General features: G+C 40.2%; 1 protein-coding gene across 2 annotated transcripts; it reads right to left on the bottom strand.

Moving 5' to 3' along the window:
• Positions 1 to 1,455: 1,455 nt before the first annotated feature.
• LOC117433027 (josephin-1) lies at positions 1,456 to 19,364 on the bottom strand. Of its 2 annotated transcripts, none has more exons than XM_034055070.3 (5): positions 19,142 to 19,364; positions 9,194 to 11,190; positions 8,249 to 8,377; positions 5,302 to 5,496; positions 1,456 to 3,903 (listed from the first exon to the last, which is right to left on the bottom strand). In XM_034055070.3, the coding sequence occupies exons 2-5, from the start codon at positions 9,400 to 9,402 to the stop codon at positions 3,801 to 3,803; spliced, it is 636 nt and encodes a 211-aa protein (XP_033910961.1). In that variant the 5' UTR covers positions 9,403 to 11,190; positions 19,142 to 19,364; the 3' UTR covers positions 1,456 to 3,800. The 2 variants fall into 2 exon arrangements, with proteins under 2 accessions (XP_033910961.1, XP_033910962.1); XM_034055071.3 differs by having other exon boundaries at positions 19,163 to 19,364.
• Between the last annotated feature and the right edge of the window lie 857 nt (positions 19,365 to 20,221).

The following is a 20,221-nucleotide window of genomic DNA, read 5'->3' as shown; positions in this document are numbered from 1 at the left end:
CTAGAAACAACTACTCAATTGGTAGCTGACTCAAGTCTTTAGTATGGCCCCGTATCATTTTTGAATTACCCATTTTAATATAAAACACTGAAACCATGTCATTCATTACAGTCTTTCTGCAAAATTAGACAGAGCTGAAAGAGTTCATTTATGTTTTTCACTGTGGGGAGTCTTTTCGGTAACAGTAACCAATACACACCTTAATTCAGCCTCACTGCTGTCGTCACATTTTATTCCTTCAGTATTATTATTATTATTATTATTATTATTATTATTATTATTAATTTAGCAGACACCTTTATCCAAAGTGACTTACAGAGACTAGGGGGTGAACTATGCATCAACAACTACTGCTGCTGTGCAGTCACAAGGAGGTTAGTGACTTGCTCAGGCTCACACACAGTGGTATGTCAAGTCACTTTATTTCCATTTATTTTACTGACCTATATAGTGTAATGGAACAGCAGTCCTAAAAGATGCATCGGTTATCATCTGGGATCCTGCAATTTTGAAGCACTGGGAGGGAACTGAACTCATTCCAGTCTACAGTTCCGATAAACCAGTATTTTTAAACCTCCCTTTATTACACAGTTTGGAGTGATTGCTTAATGTCAAGAGAGAAACAACCTTTTGAGAGATACAGACGCACCCGTGGCTTTGAGGGTGACTAGAGCAGTGGTTCTCAAACTTTCTAGACTGGACCGTGCCCTTCCCCCTCTCATGTACATATTACCAGTGGCTTTTCTTTTACACGAACCAGCCTCCAATCCATCTTAATAAGAACAACCTTAGCAAATAATTGTTTACCGATTGTGTCCATCACTTACTAACGCGCGCGCCACGTAATACATCACCAGATGGCACCGGACTTCTCCAACAATAATATCGGAGATTAAATAAAAAGGTGTCAGATGCACAGCGCCATCGATAAAGTTTGACATGCCAGGAGGTGTCGACTGTAAGATTGGCTCTTAAGTTAATATTAGCTGTGTGGTCCAGTGGTTAAAGAAAAGGGCTTGTAATCAGGAGGTCCCCGGTTCAAATCCCATCTCAGCCACTGACTCACTGTGTGACCCTGAGCAAGTCACTTAACCTCCTTGTGCTCCGTCTTTCGGGTGAGATGTAATTGTAAGTGACTCTGCAGCTGATGCATAGTTCACACACCCTAGTCTCTGTAAGTCGCCTTGGATAAAGGCGTCTGCTAAATAAACAAATAATAATAATAATAATAATAATAATAATAATAATAATAATAATATACATAGGTTAAGATGTGCAGTGTATTTTTTTTTCCACCCAAGAACTTTCTCACGCCCACTCAGGATACATTTTACTACCCCCCCCCCCCCCCCCTTCAAATATAGAGAGTGGCACCAAAAATTATGCAAACACCCTCCCTATTTATTAATATCCATAGTTGTAAACAGTATGGTATGTCAATCAAAGATAAACAACTTCTTTTTAAATCTTTATTTTGAAATGTATATCTTGCTTTTTTTTTTTTGTAAAAACACACTCTTGGATAACTTAGGGTTACAAAAATGGCGTTCCAAATACAGCTCTGGCCAAAAGTTTAGCATCACCTCGAATTATAGGATTGAGACAATTTAAAAATGACTTGAGCATAACTTAGATCTTTCATTTAACCTCATGTAACAAAAGAAACTACCAATTGCAAGAGTCTACCGGAAGCCATAATAGCAGTATCTCATGTAAGACTTCGAAATGTCACATTTTTCCATTTGTCAGTTTTTCATTAAGTATATGGGAAAACTACAAAGCGATGTGCAATTCCTTATGTTAACGTGACACAGCAGGTTTCATTTTACTGTATGAAGCAAAATTAGTTCATTTTGCTATTGTGTACAATCAAAAACCCAAAGAATACATCGTTCCCATTAAGAAGTGTTCCTACCTGTTGCTGTTGTATTTTTAGATTAGCCGTTACTTATTGCTACAGCACTCCTAAAAATCTGCATTGTAAATAACCCGGTAGATTTTTCAATCGCCAATTAGTTTAATTTGTGCAATACATGTGGCTTTTGACACTGGTGTAATGTTTAATTATTTTACGCTATATTAAGCTTAAAGAAACAATGATTTGAAAAATAAATGGGTTTTTTTCCCCCCAACAAGTCATGTGCAAATTGTATTGTTATTAAATGAATGCATCTTCTTCAATATTGGTCAAATGTTTTTTAGTTATCAAAATGAGATACTTACACACACACACACACACACACAAATTCTACTGAACCTTACTATTATACAAATAGAGAATATACTGCCACACAATAATACATGTCCAAAACCAACATGGCACATATTATATACAGCAATAATATCTTTAACCTGTGTTATTTCATATATTCTAGGTGGCTTAAAATAGTCTACCTGTGTTTCTCCTACTGAACCTAGGAGGTAAGACTCTGTACGGTTCAGGACAGCCAACTGCTTTTTTTTTTCCCTCTCTCTTGTATTTTCATTTACTGTTTAATTAAAAAAAAAAAAAAAAAGTGATTATTCTGGTTTTGGTTTTGAGTTCCTCCTCATTCCACATTTGATTTCCCACATCTGTATTCTGAATGTGGTTCTCTAACACAGTTCTTGCACCGAGAGTGGGGAAAAAAGAAAAAAAAAAAAACGACAACAAAAACCGCTGCCGTTTGTTTAGAAAACTTGCAGACAGGAACAATGCAGGAAGATGCATTTAAAAAGGAGAGAAAAGCACAGGGATGGGAATAAGACTGCCATTGCATAGCAGTTTGATCCATTCCTTGTTTTATTATGCATACAAGACGACACACCTGAGCTTGTTATCTACATACTGTGGCCACTCAAGCTTGCAGTAAAACCTGGAATGGGTTTAACTGCCATGCAATAGGAGTCTTATTTCTATCCCTATCCCTGAATAAGACTCCCATTGCATAGCAGTTTTATCTATTCCTGGTTTTATTATGTGCTCAATAAAACACACCTGAGTTTCTTATCTATACATACTGGGGCTAATTAAGCTGGTAGTAAAACCTGGAATGGGGTGAATCTGCTGTGCAATAGGAGTCTTATTTCCATCCCTGCAACACAAGGATTTCTGTCTTGTAATAAAGTGCTCCAATGCTAAGGTAACAGAATAGATAAAACTATTCTGAGGCAAACCCAAAATTCAGGCCCTCTAACTGGAACCAGTGAAGTAGTCTGTGCCAGGCCAATAGCAGAACATGCTTTTGTACAATACATTTTTCACATGGTGCACGGTTTACGAATGTACCCTAGACACAACTATGGATATTGCAACTTGCAGTACCTACCCAATTCATTTTTGGTGCCACTGTACAACATCCTGTATGTAGTGTCAATAGCAGAGATAAAGGGATGCTTACAATCCAACGGCTGTACAGATATAAAATGTACTGTAAACACAGAATATTGATAAGAGGTGGCCAGTGCATTTTGTCAATGTTCCCCAGGGGAGGGAGGGGAGAAGTGTTTCAAACATCAAAAAGTGCCCATAATTAGTTTTACTGTAAAAATGTAATTTACCTGTTTCTTTGATCTTAAACAGAACAATGTGTACATGGTATAGAAATGCATCCATTTGTCAGAGTGAGCAGAGTCTGGGATGCGAGAGACAGCAGGGTGCCTTTGTTACAGGGCTGGCTATCCAGTTCGTAGTGTTCACCAGAAAAAGTCTCGCTCCGATACAAGCGAGGGATCCTGACAAGTCAACGCCCCCAGCTTGCTCCGATTGGCTGGTTATGTAAACAGGCTTGCTCCGATTGGCTGGTTATGTAAACAGTTCCTCAGCAGGTGTCCGTCCGCCATGTCTGGTGAACTTCGACCTCTTCGGGAACAACCAATAGGAGTTCACAGTTCTTGCCTCTCAGCTGGTGTCGTAGGAACTTCCTGGTCGAAACAAAAAACAAAACAAAATAAAACATGAAATACAATCAGGGATGTGAGATTGGGTTTAATCTCTTAAACATTTAAAATTGAAGGAGGAGAGCAAACCAAAGTTTAAAAATAATTTCTTATTCGCATGAGCAAAAATTATCACATTACATTTTCTCTTTTTATTTATTTTTTACATTTACTTCACTGTTATCCCTTTTATCATGTTTGTAATCATCAATAGTTTGGATAGCAGCTACTCAATTACTGACCACATTACACAGGTCTATGGCAGCAACGTACCAACAAAACTTTACATAAATACAAAAACACAATATTTGCATGACTGCAATAGGAACCACTGAAGCATGACTCAATCATAGAATGATTGAGACAGTTTAGAAATATTTTCTTTTTAATTTCATCAAAAATCACGTGTATATCATAACACTTAGTAAAATGAAAAGCTTAATGAAGTTCAGGAGGCAGGACAATGCCATCTTTCATTCACTAACTAGTCTTCCTATTTTGACCCCAAGATATGTCTTCTTTCTTCTTGTCTGCGTGGTTTGCTGTATCACCTTCTTTCTTGTCTGTCTGGTTTGCTGTATCACCTTCTTTCTTCTTGTCTGTGTGGTTTGCTGTATCACCTTCTTTCTTGTCTGTCTGGTTTGCTGTATCACCTTCTTTCTTGTCTGTGTGGTTTGCTGTATAACCTTCTATCTTCTTGTCTATAAGGTTTGCTGTATCACCTCTGCAATGGGGAGTGAGGGGCTGCTTCAGGCATAGTTTGGCCTTGGGGTACCCCTCCCAGTGAACACAGTACTGTTGAGTATCTTCATCTCCATGCTAGAGCTTAATGATCTCGAACTAGATCGCTGTTCTCCAGTCTTAAGAAAAGCAGCAATCATCATCAACCCATCAGCTGGTGTTTCACTCTGAATGGTAAATTCCACCAACGACCCTCACCTGATGTCTGTGGAGAGCTCAATCCCAGTAATTGAATAATTTGTTCATGCAGCGCTACTCCACACTTTGTCCCGTTTGAATGATCGGTCTCTTTTTGCCGTTGATTTTATCACGCTATTTCTCATCGCCTTCTCTTGCCAGGACCCACTTGAAAATTAGATGCATCTCTCAAGGGTTCTATCTTGGTTAAATACAATACATTTGAATAATCTTATTATTAAAATTACTCGTTTAGCAGACCCTTTTATCCAAAGCGACTTAGAGACTAGGGGGTGAACTATGCATCATCAACAACTGCTGCTGCAGTCACTTGCAATAGGTTAAGTGACAGCGAGTCATTGGCTGAGCCGGGATTTGAACCTCCTAGTATCTAGCCCCTTTCTTTAACCACTGGACAACTAAGCCTCTCTCCCGCGCTTTGGACCCTGACGCTGGAGTCGTTACCGGAGCTCGTCCTCGTTCCCGATCCAGTCCGGGCAGCTCAGTTTGGAGTCCAGGTTGTAGAAGACGCCCCCCACCTGCCTCACACAGATCCAGTGCTGCCTCTTCAGTGGCAGGCGCAGGGGCCCCCAGCGCAGGTTCGAGGGCACGTTCAGGATGAAGCCGGTCACGTTGGGCAGGGCAATACAGCTGACATCCCTACAGGAGGGGAAGCAGAGGAACAGGAACAGGTTTGACTGTGCTCCATTCTACTGAACTCAGCACAGTCTACAGCTATGGCCACAAGTTTTGCATCCCCCTCTATATAGAATGAACTAATTTGGCTTCATAAAGTCGAATGAAACCTACTGAATAATGTTAACATATTGAATCTCATACAGCTTTGTAATTTTCCATATACTTGACAAATTAAAAAATGTGACATTTGGAAATCCAACATGAAATACTACTGTACTACTATTAGGGCTTCTAGTAGACTTTTTTGCTGTTTTTTTTATTTATTTCTTTGACTACTATTGTTAAATAAATATAAATTATGTTCATATAGTTTTGGCCATAGCTGTAGGTAACAAGCTCAGGTGTGTCTGATTAAACTCATAGTGAAACAAGGAATGGGCACTGGCGACTCGTGGCTTGAAAAACTGGTGGGGCACAGGGGCACAGGGGCACAGGGGCACAGGGGCACAGCCCCCCCCCCCCCACCAAAAAAAAAAAAAAAAGAACTGTGCTCAAACCCGATGCCCGATTTTAACCATTTTTAAGCTAGCTTTCTAACATTACCAGATCTTTCATCACAAACAGTTCTACACCAGATTGTCAATCAGAGAGCTGCAAACAACACTTTACAGGCAAGGGTCTCTAATCGACAGACAGCTGCACCTGCACCTGCACTAACCTGAGCATTTGAAATGGAAGTATCGTCACATTCGCGTGCTATTAATAACATTCAGAACTACAGAAGAGTCAGGTTTGGTTTCTGTTGATGTCTCTGGTATTGGTGGTTTAGTTTTTTTGTTGTAGAAAAACTCCAAACGTAGCTGTCTTTTTGCCATTTTAACAGGGCTCAAATTCAGTCTTTAGAACATATTTTCGCTGACTGAAAAAGTGAAAGTCTCACATGAGAACAAATATAACGGTGAAGGGTCTTAGACACTCTTTGGTTATGTTATTAAGTTTTGAAAGTTTGAAATAAACTGCGCACTTACGTATTTTAAAATAATAAACAGTGGCGTAGCCAGGATTTTTTTTCGAGAGAGGGTGGAAATGGTAATTTTAAGGTGAGTAGTCACAGTGGTGCAATTGGCAACCTGATTTCTTATTAGTGCATTGACATTTTATTTTCGAAAAAAAAAAAAGAACAATCTTTTTTTTTTTTTTTTTTTTAACAGAAGATCCAATAACCAAATACACTGTTGTGCAAAAAAAAAAAAGATTCAGTTTAGAACACTTGCGATTAAAAACAAAAAAGGAAATACAAAGCAAAGGACTGGAACTTTTAATATAATATATACTTTAATTCGTACTTATGGTTGTTCATTTTTGTTAACTGACATTTGGTGTTCAAAGCAAAGCAAACCATATTATTTAATTTCACAAATCCTGACTAATTTAATTACCATTTGACTGATGCAGGTCTGCCGGTGGTACCTAATCTTCTGGAGGTTCGGGGGGGGGGGGGGGGGACTTGTGCACACAGTTACATTAACTACATTATATAACTACAGCACCTTAAAAAAAAAGAAAGTATGAACAGCTGATCCAAAAAACACTTGGGTTGATTGACAGCAAATGCAACCACTCATTTTTTATGGTATCACACTGCACTGACATTCGCTAGCCTATCAGGCTTTGTTGAGCGGACGGATGCGCTGTAGCCTAAACAAACAGAATGAAAACTAATAGGTAACCGAACTCAGGAAATGAAACAGTTTTGCCGTTTCTCTCTCAGCAGCGTCCAGAACTGTTTTCATTCTGATTTATTTCTTTAGTTATTCAATTAATAACAGGTTGTACATTTACCACTCCATCTCCAAGACCTGGATGGACTTGGTTACCGTCCCTTGATGAAGCTGGCTGCACAATCCGTGAAAAATGATAATCTTATTAGTAGGCTGGCCGCTGGAGAGGTCAGCTGGCAGTAAGATATGTCATTAGGCGAATGCATTCTACATAAATACATAGGCTACTCATTGCATAGTAGATGTCCTCTACCCCATCTATGTGTGTAGCAGTTAGGCTACATAGCACATACAGTCATAGCCTATATGTTACATGCATCTGTGTGTGGTGCAGCTTGCTTATGTATTCTCATTGGTTGACAGCAACGCAGTAAATAAAAAGTTCGCTCCGTAAGCGAAAAGAAATCAACGCCGCCCGTGCCGTGTCCGCCACGCATAGACAATAATGGGAAGTGAAAAATATAACAATAATGCAATTTCTTTATTTCTTACACGTTTCAGTGTGGACGATCCTAACGCAGTGGCTAAGCCACTGCCTGGCAGAAATCTGGGGGGGCACGTGACCAGGCGTGCCCCCCCCTACGCGTCACCACTGGGAATGGGTCAAACTGCTATGCTTATTTCCATCCCTGCACAGTCCAGAGCGCACATCACTGGTTACAAAGCAATCTGCACTCCATTCTACTGAACTGAACACAGTGCACAGCCCTCGACAAGGAACATCCAGACAAACAGGAGTGGACAGACTCACAAAATAAGACTCCCATTGCATAGCAGTTTGATCTATTTCTGGTTTTACTAGGAGTTTAATAAGACACACCTGAGCTTGTGACCTATAGACACTGGGGCTAATCAAGCTGTAGTTATTAATGCCTGGAATGTGTGACACTGCTGCACAATAGGAGTCTTATTTCCATCCCTGGACTGGATTTGTTTCTTTTCAGTATCTATTCTTTTATTTGTATAAATCCAGGTGATGGTCACACGCCTACCTCCTCTTGTCCCACCACACCGCCTCATAGCCGCGAGTCTGCAGGGCCGCCATGATCACGTTGACGTCGTAATTGCCGTTTCCCAGCATGCTCTTCTTGTGAGGGGTCACCATGGTGTTGGGGGACAGCCTGGGGAGAAAGCAGATACACAGGGGTGGTTGGGGCGTCCTGCTGTACTCTGTGAAACTTGACCAGTCATTGAGAACACCAAAGGAAAGAATGTTTAAAGACTTGCATGGCATCCTCTGTGAGGTTTTGAAGAACAGAATCAGAGCTGTGATCGTGATACACACACACACACCAGGGATAGAAGTGAGGCCCCCATTGCATAGCAGTGTGATCCATTCCTGGTTGCACTATGAGTTTAATAATAACACACACCTGAGCTTGTTACCTATACACACACTGGGGCTAATAAAGCTGGTAGCAAAACCTGGAATGGGGTGAAGCTGCTGTGCTATAGGAGTCTTATTTCCATCCCTACATTTATGTATGTAAATGAACTGTGCAAGACTTACATGGGGAAGCAGACAGAAGATTAAGGTATTTGAAGCAGACCTGTGGTCATTTACAATAATAATTACAGCTGCATTGTTTGCTGAAATTGCTATTACAGTTACAATGTTATTTTGTTCAATTACAATTATCCTGCAGTAATTACAATTATACAAAAAAGTAACATGAACTACCTACTTTAACATGCTTACTCTATTCCAAATAGCCAAGCAATAATCACAAGTACAAATACAGAAACATACTACAGAAACAAAACAAATGGGGGCACCAAAAGCGTTACATTACATGTTACAATTATGCAGGTGTGCCAAGGATTAACTACAATTACTACATTGTAATCACAATTGATTACGAATTGCACAGTTACAATTGGAATTAACCCCCCAGGTCTGACTACAACCAAAATACTCAAAACAACGAGAGCGTTACCTCTGAAAAATGTCCTGCAGGGTCTCCCTGCTGAAGGCAGTTGCGTCCTGGAAGACGTTATTGAGTGCGTGCAGAGCGCACAGCTCCCGCCTCTGTTTTTCGTGGTAGATTGCATGCTGGGATAGGGGCGTGTCCACACCGGCTTTCAGTTTCCGAACACGCCACGGCACACAGCCTAGACCTTCCCCGACATCCGGAACACTGCCCATCGCTCAGCTAACCCCGCGCCTGCTTAGCACATCCGGGGGCAGGGGAGGGGGACAGCGGCAGTCCTACCCCAACACGGGGCCCGTTTCAACAAGCTCAAAAAGGCAAGAATTCAATACAGACCCTCCACAATGAGATATTCCCAATGGTTTGGGGTTTTTGGGAAACTGGAAACTGGTCTGTTTTAGATTTGAACACGATGAAGAAATTGCACCAGGCGTTTTGAGTTTGCATGGACCACAGAAGGCCAAGTTTTTGGTCCTAGCTGGCTATTGCAAGAGAATTTGGACAGTTTTATATAAGGGTGGAAAGCCAGATAAGGGAAATTTGAGAGGAAGTTTGATTTATGTTCACTGTGTATCCTCAAAACCATCCAAGTTTAAAGTGAAATTCAAACAATCTTTCTTTTTTTTGGACACAGATCCTTAATGGGTATTTGCATTGGCCAGGAATCTAAAATCAGCCAACTAAAATTTTCTCCAAAAAGGGTTTAAGACAAATGCTTTTATTTTGCTTCCATATGAATTCCAAAAGGAAAATAAAGATCTAAAATGACGTTGACGTTAAAGAGAAGTTGTGCGAATCCTAGATATTTAAATGGGTAAAGATTTTGAATGAATAATTTCACCAAAAAAAAATCAAAAGATCTGTACTTTTATATATAAATATCTTTTCCTTTCTCTCTCTTAGTAAATCCCAAATCCAGTGCTAGTGCTATTAGAAATCATTTGATTTTTATGTCTCCTCCTCTTTAAAAAGGCATAACCAAACTCAAAATACTATTTATCCACCAAACTCTGATTGTCAGAATATTGCACCCTTTTTTTTAGTTATCATGAAATTTCTTTCAATATGTTGTTTCCAAAAAAAACGTGGTTCATGTTTTTGGCCAATTGCAATAAACTCGGCAACATCAATTCCACCACAGATTTCAATAAAAGTCCAGCAGCTTTTGAGGAATATGTGAAAATCTGAAAGTTTCTGTTTTCCACCAGAATGTTCCTGAATATATCTTCAAGAACACTGAAAACTTTATTGGGGTTTTTTTTTTTTTTTTAAATCATCCAAAAAAAAACAAACAAACAAACAAACAATTTGGAAGCGGTGTTCTTTTTTCTTTTCTTTCTTGAAATTTTAAAGGATCACACACACAGAAATCTATTTCTTTGTTTTATCTCTGTCTTCGGATACAATAAAGCTACAAAGCGTGAAAAAAAAGTCAAAATTCCATAATCCAATTGCAAAATACCATATTTTCCACTCCCTCAATATCATTCAATTTTTCCTTTACAGATTTATTTTTCCTCTCTCTCTGACAAATCTTCGCAACAAGCAAACGACAAAACACAAGGCGGCAATGAAAGCGGGAGTTGGATTTGTTCCTAGGATCTATTTTTTTATTTCACAAGAGATTTGGGGTCAGTCAAAGTTGGATCCGCGTATAAATGAATAAACAGAAACAGGCTTCCTTCACAATTCCCTGTCACGGATGTGGTAAAAACCTTCCCTAGGGAAAACAAGTGTCAGATTCTTTCTTGCACTTCACAACCTTCCCTTTCCCGGGCTTTTCCTTTTCTTAAGAGCCGCAGTTTTTCCCAAAATTCTGGGTGATCAGTCACAAATGCAACCCGTGCAGGTTTCTGAATCCCTCTCCTTCTCCCACTCGCTCTCAGTGTGTCCACACCGTGTTTTTCAATCTCCCTGAATGTCCCATTCCCGCGATCAAGACAGCCTCTGGAGTTACGATTTACACTCCCGGAATTCTGTCGCTCCACATTTTCCTGACATTCCTGAAACAAACAAGAAATAATAATAAGTTGTTCTGAAGAAACTGATTTTCACCAGCATCAGATATTAATATTAATTAGTCATTTAGCAGAGTCTTGCAGAGACTGGGGTGAACTATGAATCATCAACAGCTGCTGCTGCAGAGTTACTTACAATAGGACCTTGTTTTACGTCTCATCTGTAGGACGGAGCACAAGGAGGTTAAGTGACTTGTTCAGGGTCACACACAGCGAGTCAGTGGCTGAGCTGGGACTGAAACAGTAACTTCCTGGTAACAAGCCCCTTTCTTTAACCACTGGACCGCCAAGCCTCATTCTGAACATTTCTTTTCTCTTTAATATCTGGTGTCCTTTACCCAACAATGTGGCCTGCTTCTGAAGAGACTCCTAATAGCTGGAGGTGGCTTTATAACAGACCCCTTTTGTACAATAATTGGTTATTATAGCTGCAAGCACCCCGTGGACAATTAACAAAAAATATCCCTCACTTCAAAAAGTCAGCTCTTGGGATGTGGCCGTGCCCACATAAACAATTGGCACAATAAGCGTGTCACCTGCTGTACTTCATTGTACAATAGAAAGCCAGGCGTGGAGTTCAGTGCTCTATAGCCAGTGTTAAAATAAAAATAAAAAAATTATAATAAAAAACGGCAGAAGTTTGATAGTTATGCCATCATGTTCAATTAGGTGTCACTCCCTGTTCTGTGCCTGTATATTCTGAGGGCAATGGGGTTTGTGCCTGTATATTGCGAGGGCGATGGGGTTTGTGTCTGTATATTCCGAGGGAAATGGGGTTTGTGTCTGTATATTGCGAGGGCGATGGGGTTTGTGTCTGTATATTCCGAGGGCGATGGGGTTTGTGTCTGTTTATTCCGAGGGCGATGGGGTTTGTGTCTGTATATTGCGAGGGCGATGGGGTTTGTGTCTGTATATTGCGAGGGCGATGGGGTTTGTGTCTGTATATTGCGAGGGCGATGGGGTTTGTGTCTGTATATTGCGAGGGCGATGGGGTTTGTGTCTGTATATTCAGAGGGCGATGGGGTTTGTGTCTGTATATTGTGAGGGCGATGGGGTTTGTGTCTGTATATTCCGAGGGCGATGGGGTTTGTGTCTGTATATTGCGAGGGCGATGGGGTTTGTGTCTGTATATTCAGAGGGCGATGGGGTTTGTGTCTGTATATTCCGAGGGCGATGGGGTTTGTGTCTGTATATTCCGAGGGCGATGGGGTTTGTGTCTGTATATTCCGAGGGCGATGGGGTTTGTGTCTGTTTATTCCGAGGGCGATGGGGTTTGTGTCTGTATATTGCGAGGGCGATGGGGTTTGTGTCTGTATATTGCGAGGGCGATGGGGTTTGTGTCTGTATATTGCGAGGGCGATGGGGTTTGTGTCTGTATATTGCGAGGGCGATGGGGTTTGTGTCTGTATATTCCGAGGGCGATGGGGTTTGTGTCTGTATATTGCGAGGGCGATGGGGTTTGTGTCTGTATATTCAGAGGGCGATGGGGTTTGTGTCTGTATATTGTGAGGGCGATGGGGTTTGTGTCTGTATATTCCGAGGGCGATGGGGTTTGTGTCTGTATATTGCGAGGGCGATGGGGTTTGTGTCTGTATATTCAGAGGGCGATGGGGTTTGTGTCTGTATATTGCGAGGGCTATGGGGTTTGTGTCTGTATATTGCGAGGGCTATGGGGTTTGTGTCTGTATATTGCGAGGGCAATGGGGTTTGTGTCTGTATATTCTGACGGCGATGGGGTTTGTGACTGTATATTCTGAGGATGATGGGGTTTAGGGACTGGCTTGCTTTCCCTACCTGTCGGCTGTCCCAGTGTGACGTCATCTTCCAGCTCAGTGTCGTGTCTTGACCGCAATGTTTGTTATGTGGAAGTTACTTTAAGTTTTTTTTTAGCCAGTTTGCTTTATATTTGTAACTGCGTTTGGTTCTTTTAGTGGTCGTTTTGTAGACAAAGTGCCTCTTCTAAATCAAGCTCTGCAGTACTACCATCAATGCTACAGTCAAGCAGCTTGTCTGGCTATGAAGATTCAGGGACTGACCTCCTTTTCCTGCTCTGGGGATTATGCAGAGGCAGGACCTTGCTAAGTTTTAAAAAGAAGCACCACGTCTCTTCAACATCGGGCGAGATCCAACCGATTTATTTTTTATTTCTAGTTGCTGGCTGGATTAACGCTGGCGGTTTGGTTTTTCTCTAGGAATGTTTTTTTTTTTTTGGCTGGGTTTTTTTTCCGTCATGTTCGAGACATTCTTTCTTTTTTTTTTTTTGATTGTGGACTCATCAGGGTTTTTTTTCTAAAGTTGGATATAAAGGACGCTGTCTTTTGTTTTGACCTGTTGGATCGCTTCGATGTTGTCAGTACAATAATTAACTAACAAACAAATACAGTCAAGCCTATTGTTAATGTGTATTTTCGTTGTACTAGCTTTGCTGCGTGTGATTGTATTTGCTTTAGTATATCAGTTGCTGATGGGTGTGAGAATTGCCAGTTTGCTTTTATTGAATGGTTACTAGTCAGCATATATGTGCAAACATAAAGAAACTTTGAAATCAACTGTTGTGGTGTCTGCTTGTTATTCAAGGAGGTTAACAAGTTCCTATTCATGTTATTGCCATCTGTGTGCATATTAAGCTAAAACTTTAAAGACTAGACTTGGTGACCTTGGTGTTTTACACTGTCAGGCAGCTTTTCTGTTCAAAATATTTCTTCAATTGTAAATATAGGACAGTAATTTGGGTGTTTATCTGGGGCCCTTTTAAATTACCGAATGCTAAAAGCTACTCTGTTATAGGGAGTCTTTTTTGAATCACCTCTAAACGGTGCATTTCAGGAACAATTCTACTAGGAACCATAGAGGCAACAGATGCTTTTAGTACAAAGTCAAAAATATTACTACCAATCAGGGGTGTAGCGATTCATCGTAATAGAGGTAGGTATTGTGCAGGGATGGAAATTAGACACTAGAAATCACTACTTAGTTTTGTGTGGATCGCTGTTCTCCACAGAGTCGAAAAGCAGCAATCATCACAATCCCAAGCAGCTGTTTTTTAACTCATTTCACTGTGAATGTTAAATTAGCCCAATTCGCACCAATGCCCGTCACCTGATTGTCAGCACTAATTAATGCCTCAATATTATCTTATACATTCGGTATTCTCATGGTACTTACTTACGTCTGGTAGAATCTTGCAAATAACAAATGCTGATGCAAAGTAGCTAAAACAGAATGAAAGGTTCTGAGATCTGGGATGTTTATTCAGCTCTCAATGCCGAGACATTTACCTCAGTTGTACTACCCCACTGTAATATAAAAAACCATCACAGGCTTACCAAGACAACATTTACAGTAAATGGTCTTCAATCCATAATAAAATACTACAGTACCGTCCAGCAGGACTATAGTTTCCAATAGTATGGCAGGACATGCGATACCCATGTTTTTCATCTCAAGTGCCAATGTTTCCAGCAGGGACCTCCAGGTGTAGGGCTGGGACGAGGGATCGATGCATCGAATCGGTCCAATACCCGGATGGATCGAAACCAAATTAATAAGGTGAAACCACATGTTGTGTCATTAATCCATTTTATTAGGACTAAATTATATAAAACTGTACTCTAGTTCCCCGCCTTTGCTTTCTATTTCTTTCAAAACCCCATCCCCCATGCACATCTACATACAAACATTTTCTAGAAATCAACCAGGGAAATCAAAAGCATGAAATACCAGTATAGCTGCTACAGGATTAAAGCTTTCTCGGTTAAATTATTAACAATGCCGTCCGATGTTTGGAAGTTTTTTTTTTCTAAAGAACAAAACGGAAAGGTAAAATGCGGCATTTGTGAAACTTTGCTGAGCTTCTCCGGCAATACCACAAACCTGCGGGACCATTTAGCGAGGCTCCATCCAACAAAATATGACAATGCGAGTACTAAACAACAAAAGGAACTACCTACAGCGGCATCGTATTTTAGAAAGAAAACTGAGCCAAAAAATGGCCGAGCAAAAGAATAACAGACCTGATAGGAGATGTTGATACACAAGAGGTTAGACCCGTTAACATTGTGGAGGGAGCTGCATTTAAAAATCTGATAGCGAGTCTTACTCCGGGCTACGCAATGCCCTGTTGAAAGACTTTCTAAATTGTTGAAAGAAGTTTCTAAATTAATTATTCTGAATCAAGAACGTGCAAAAGAAAGCTTAGGACAAGATTTATCTGAGGAGTGTGATTCACTGTCCATCACCACAGAGGTATGGACAAGCACAGGAAGCTTTAACGGTGACCTGTCATTACATAACGCGAGACTGGGAACTCAAATCAAAAGTACTAGCAACAAGAAATGACAGGCACACCGCTGTGAATTTAGCAGAAGCGATTGATCAAATCAATACAGACTTGGGGCGACTTCGAAACTAATAGCTTGTGTCCACGACAATGCTGCAAACATTTGCAAAGCAATGCCTTTACTTACGCATGTAAACGATCATACTGGGGCACCTTTTACTGGCGTGGCAAGTGTGCACTGCGCAGGGCACAATATAAACCTGTGCATTCAGAACAGTGGAGGATGTTTGAGCTGTACACACATTAGTGGCAACAGCAAGAAGACTTATTGCACATTTTAAAAAAGCGACATGGCAACGAGTGCTTTACATAGAAAACAAACAGAAATGCTGAACAGAGAAAAGGCGCCACTAAACATAATACAGGATGTGCAAACAAGATGGAACATGGTATATTATATGTTTGAATGTCTGCTTGAGTTGAAGTGGCGAGTAATTGCAGCTTTGTCAAACCCTGATTTGACAAAAAAGTCTGATGCTGCTACTTTAGATCTAACTACTGAGCAGTGGAAGCTAATGGCCGAGGTACTCCCTCTACTTCAGCCATTCCCTACAGTACTGTTAAGCGCAGAGAAAAACACTGCAGCTAGTTCCATGTACCCAGTTGCAACAGCGATAAAATAGAGACTGAGCGAAGTTAATGTTGAAGCTTGTGAAGGGGACACACCTGCTTTGCCAAGTCCAAATGCACAAAGGTTGCGAGAAAAAACTATTATTATTATTATTTATTTCTTAGCAGACGCCCTTATCCAGGGCGACTTACAATCGTAAGCAAATACATCAAGTACTACTGTGTAATATATCACAGCGATTTCGTTTACATCAACTGACCCAGGTGAAGTTATGCCACTGCTTTTTGCATCACTCCTTGATCCCCTATTTCGTAATTTGGATTTCCATTATAACAAACCAAAGCCACAAGTTAAAGCAATGCTTTCCAGACTAGTTAGGCTGATGGACAGCAGTCCCACGAACGACGCGAACTGTGCCACTACAACTACAAGTGACTTGCCAGTTAAAAAGAACACAGACAGAACAAGCATTTACATTGTTATTTCATGGACGGCAGTAACCAGAGATGACCTCAGAGGAAAGCATAATCAGACAAGAAGTGATGACATATACCTCTGAAACGAAGATCCACTGCTGTGGTGGAAAAATAACCAGACGCGCTTTCCAAAACTAGCAACCTAATAACTTTTTTACACAGAGAATTGTGAGGGTCTGGAACCAACTCCCTAGTAATGTTGTTGAAGCTGACACCCTGGGATCCTTCAAGAAGCTGCTTGATGAGATTCTGGGATCAATAAGCTACTAACGACCAAAACGAGCAAGATGGGCTGAATGGCCTCCTCTCGTTTGTAAACCTTCTTATGTTCTTAACCTCGGCAATGAAAGTATCCCAGCAACATCGGTCCCAAGGGAGCGGGTGTTCAGCAAGGCCGGAATGACAGTTAAACTCTGTTCTTTGAAACCGGAGAATGTGGATACCATCAATTTTCTCAGCAAAAACAAAAAATAAATCTTTCTGGAGCACGGACTTTATAAAATATGTTGGACTTGTGGATAGTTAAATTAATTTAAGTGGTCAGTGTTCCCCCTCTTTGTTGGATTTTGTTGCAAATAATTTATTTCTAACCGGTTGCTGTCAGTCAAGACATTAGGTTAAGAAACATTTTAATCATTTTAACCATTTGTGAGAATGAAAAACTCGCTGGGTATCGTTTGATTTATGATTAGAACATAGGAAATGTCTAAGGTTTATTTTACTCTAAAATTAGAAAGAGATAAACTGAAGAAACGTTTAGTTTTCGTGCTTACATCAGATATCTGAAAATGTGCGTTTTGTTTATTCTCTACAATATCGTATATTTTCTTTTGTGTTACAAAAAAAAAAATGATGCATCGCCTCTTTAAGAAAACAATGCATCGATGGTAGAAAAACCACCATCGTCCCAGCAACCATGTGCAATCTCAGATGGCTGTTGTAAAACAGAGACCTACCCCATAACAGGTCTGCTTTTCTACTTAAAATGTGACGGTACCATCTAATTACCTGACAAGAGGAGTTCACCACAATCAACAACACAGAGATGGCTGCTTTGGTTCCCCATCAGTAACTAAAAGTTCACAACAAATACCTCTCATGATAATTTCTCATTTCTCTGTGATTCAGTGGTACAAACAGATTGATGCATTATGATTGAGTGAGCATAGTGGTTGAGAAATCATATTGTTGTAAAGAACAATTGCAAGCCTGTCATGTAGCAGTACTGGTACGCGTAACACAGGTTGAAAACCACTGTGCTATAGTGCTACAGTAGGGGTGTAACGATGCATTGTGATTTACATGATGCATCATATTGGGATGCAAGACCACAGCACAGCTCATTATATTTAAAGAACTACAGTTCCCATCATCCCTCACCACCGCCGCAGGTGAGGAGGCATGCTGGGAACTGTAGTCATAGTAGGGCTGTACCAATTCACTGTGTATCAAGACCACAGCACAGCTCATTGTAGTTTAATGCATTGAGTGATAATGGAGTCTTTTCAATTGATCTCAACAGCATCTAATTCACTGTGTCTCGATGAATCGCGATGCCTTCTTTACAATGTACTGTATCGTTTGTACTGGGATGCAAGACCACAGCATAGCTCACTGTAGTTCACAGAGTGGTTCTGTGAAATATTCTGCCATTAACTGCCCGCTCGATCTTATTATGAATCATACAAGCAGCCCATCAGGACCATCACATGATGTATCGCGATACACATCGTACCGTATGGCATTGTGACATTAGGGTATCGTGAATATAACTACACTTTCACATAGTATAACTAGTGAAAGGAGAACGCCTTCAGTATATCTGTAGGCAAAGACAACATTTGTCCAAATGAATATTCAAGTTGTTTTCATTTTTTTGGGAGGGAACTCGTTTAAGAATTAAAGCAAGCATTTTGTTGTTTACATTCTCTAAACGGTTTGCTTTTGAGGAAATAGCTGAAACGTACTTATTGCAACACTGTCAGCCAAATGCTACACTAGTACAAAGGAAGTCGAGTGAAAAGCATAAAAAAGACTACATATTTGAAAAACAAGTTTACACGTATATTATTATTATTATTATTATTATTACTACTACTACTACGAATACTATGTTAAAACATTGCATATAATAACAGACTACCGCACATTTAACACTTCATTATTAGAACAAAAATCTGGTATTTTTTAATTTTGACATAAAATATATAAGGTAAAACATATCGCTCTATGTCGGTACTGCACAGCTTTATTTAAAATACTGCCATTAACAGCACACCGTGTCTTGTAGTAGCAAGCCTATAGAGGTGTAAACAACAGTGCACACTATAGTAAATCTACCGACTATACTATAATCATCGAGTCTGGCTCTAGTTTTAATTCTCTCTTCAATTTAGAGTAGCTTATGATAGCTGGACACCGTATAATATAAACATCATTACATGAACACACACAGTGCACGGTCTGTCTCTGTGCTTCACAGTCTCTGCTACATTTTCTCCACCAGCTCACGGGACTCGACCAACTTAACAATTCCTCTGCATCCCTTACCTGACCAGAATCGATATTTACCAATCTCCTCCCTGTTTTTCTTCTTCTCGAATCTGTTTGTTTCTCCGCTTTTCTCTCCTATTCCCCTCTTTCTCGCTCCTTTCAGCTCTCTACAACAGCTTGTGTATTACGTCACCTCTCGTTGCGGTTTTCCTGTCCACAGTTTGTGCACAAGAGGGAGGGCGCAATGCCCAGGCGCATGCGTAAACAAGACAACTCTCCCACTAACTTTAGAACTGATTTTCTTTACGCCTGCGCAATAAACTGACAGATTTTTTTTTTTTTTTTTTAGCCTGACAGATTTTTTTTTTCACCGAAGGGAGGGTGCATGACGTCACTTCCAAAACCGTGTACAGTAAAGAATTAGTGCTCAGTTATACACTATATTATTTATGTTATATACCAAATGACTTCAAATGTAATTCTTATTATTTTTTTTATAACATTTCCCTAACAATCTTTAGTCTTGAAAAGGTGGACAAAAAAGAAACGAAATATTCTAAAATGTAGCATTTACTGTTTATCAAGTAAGAAATATTGAGAGGAACAGTAGTTCCACGCGCCAAGTTACAACTGTCAAAGCTGTGGGGGTCAAGGCTGCCCCAATTGTTTCTACTAACTTGGCAGATCAAATGCATGAAAAACAACTAGTACTTCTTAATGTAAGGAAATTATGGGAGTAAGTTTGGGTGTATTTCTGTCCAATCGTTTAAAAAAAAGAAAACATTGTTCGGGAGTATTTTCTTAGAACGTCTTTACTCAGCGGAAAGGTACCCTCAAGGTAAATTTAGGTTTAAAGGTGTTTTTTTTTTATTATTTTTTTTTTAAGAAAACAATGGTAAAACATAATTTTCTAATAGAGATAGTGCCCTCTCGATGATGGCTCATCCCGTGTCGTCATCATCATCATCATCATCATCATCATCATCATCATCATCATCATCATCATCATCATCATCATCATCATCATCATCATCATCATCATGATGGAGTAGTGGTTAGTGTTCTGGACTCTTGACCAGAGGGTCGTGGGTTCAATCCCAGGTGGGGGACACTGCTGCTGTACCCTTGAGTAAGGTA

The sequence above is a fragment of the Acipenser ruthenus genome, chromosome 53 (genome assembly GCF_902713425.1).
Source record: "Acipenser ruthenus chromosome 53, fAciRut3.2 maternal haplotype, whole genome shotgun sequence".
NCBI classification, from domain to species: Eukaryota; Metazoa; Chordata; class Actinopteri; order Acipenseriformes; family Acipenseridae; genus Acipenser; species Acipenser ruthenus.
Note: the sequence above shows the minus strand (reverse complement) of the source record. Positions and strands in the feature narration are given on the sequence as shown.